General features: G+C 53.3%; 1 protein-coding gene across 1 annotated transcript in view; it reads right to left on the reverse strand.

Moving 5' to 3' along the window:
- Positions 1-491: 491 nt before the first annotated feature.
- Positions 492-1,737, reverse strand: part of LOC117757072 (potassium voltage-gated channel subfamily A member 1) — a 2,213-nt gene continuing 967 nt past the window's right edge. The window contains exon 1 of the mRNA XM_034577816.1: positions 492-1,737. This exon is cut by the window's right edge and continues 967 nt beyond it. Within this exon, the coding sequence (XP_034433707.1) occupies positions 758-1,737 (980 nt within the window). The 3' untranslated portion in view covers positions 492-757.

Here is a 1,737-nt window from a genome sequence, read left to right on the forward strand (position 1 = left end):
TTTTCTTGGCTCATTCCTTCAGTTTACTTCCACAAGGTCCTTTAATTCTCAAAAACTCAAAAACCTCCGTTCAGTTTCAAATGATCATAAACAAGGCTGCTGTTGTTCAGCGTCTGAAATCCTCTGTAGGTCCTCGGAGAGCGAAGCGACTCTCAGCTGGAAAAAGGGAAAGTGTTTCACTTCTTTGACAGAACCTGAGCGAAGGAAAACAGGCGTCTGCATCTCAAAAATATACTTATTTCTTTTCCTTTTTTCAAAATCTACAATAACACCGTAATCCAATTCATAACTAGTAGGCGTGTGGGATATATGTACACTTTTGCGGCAACTTTTCTTGTAAACATAATGACTAAATGTAGGGAAGGTAAGAAAAAACAAAATTTGGCTTTTTCTCGTGTTACAGAATATGGACTGTTTCCTACATTATGTACAAAGAGTGCAGTGGAGCTCGTGTTCGTCTCCTGCTGATGTCAAGTAATTCTCCCGAGTCGACCCTCGATGACGGTCCTGCTGAATTAAAGGGCCTCCGTGTTGCATCACGTGCTCCGTGGTTGGGTCAGAACTCTTCACTCAGGGATGTGCTCACCAGATTGAGGCGGATTAAAATGTGCTTTTTATAAATCAACCCCGTCGCTCTTAAAACTTTTCAGGATTGCGATGTGTTGATCCTCCTGCGCCATGTGCAAAGACTTAAGAGCCCATTAACGGGGGTTTATTCTACAGAACTATGGGTCTCGGTGTGTCACAGTGGGGGGGTCTACAGGTCCGTCTCCCGTGTGTTCAGGCAGAACGCGTAAAGGGATCTCTTGAAGTCCATGCTGCTGTTGGCTTTGATATTCGCCTTCTCTCCGGAAGCGGACGCGTCGTTGTTCTCTGCGTCCTGAGACTTGGCGGAGGATTTACTTCCTTTGCGCTTGAGCTCGGGACTCGCTCTGCCGCTGTTGGGCTCGTCCTTCAGGGAGGACTGGTCCTGGTCCGTCTCCCGGTGGTAGAAGTAGTTGAAGTTGGACACGATGACCGGCACCGGCAGCGCGATGGTGAGCACACCGGCGATGGCGCACAGGGAGCCCACGATCTTCCCCCCCACCGTCACCGGCCTCATGTCCCCGTAGCCCACCGTGGTCATGGTGACCACCGCCCACCAGAAGGCGTCCGGGATGCTGGAGAAGTGAGACTCCGGCTCGTCCGCTTCCGCGAAGAACACGGCGCTGGAGAAGAGGATGACCCCGATGAAGAGGAAGAAGATGAGCAGGCCCAGCTCCCGCATGCTGGCCTTCAGGGTCTGCCCCAGGATCTGGAGCCCCTTGGAGTGTCTGGAGAGCTTGAAGATCCTGAAGACCCGCACCAGGCGGATGACCCTCAGGATGGCCAGGGACATGGCCTGCTGCCCGTTCTGGTGCTCCTGGCCCTGCTGCTCCGCCAGCTCCGTGCCCACTGTGATGAAGTAAGGCATGATGGACATGATGTCGATGATGTTCATGATGGTCTTGGAGAACTCGGACTTGCTCGGGCACGCGAAGAAGCGCACGAAGAGCTCGAAGGTGAACCAGATGACGCACGTGGTCTCGATGATGAAGAAGGGGTCGGTGAAGGTGAGGGACGGCCGGGGCGCGGTGCTGTTGTCCAGGCGGCTGGTGACCATCAGCTCCCGCTCGTCCCTGAACTCTGGCAGCGTCTCCAGGCAGAAGGTGATGATGGATATGGTGATGACGAGCACGGACACGATGGCGATGCCCC

This window comes from Hippoglossus hippoglossus, chromosome 23 (assembly GCF_009819705.1).
Source record: "Hippoglossus hippoglossus isolate fHipHip1 chromosome 23, fHipHip1.pri, whole genome shotgun sequence".
In the NCBI taxonomy this organism is placed as follows: domain Eukaryota; kingdom Metazoa; phylum Chordata; class Actinopteri; order Pleuronectiformes; family Pleuronectidae; genus Hippoglossus; species Hippoglossus hippoglossus.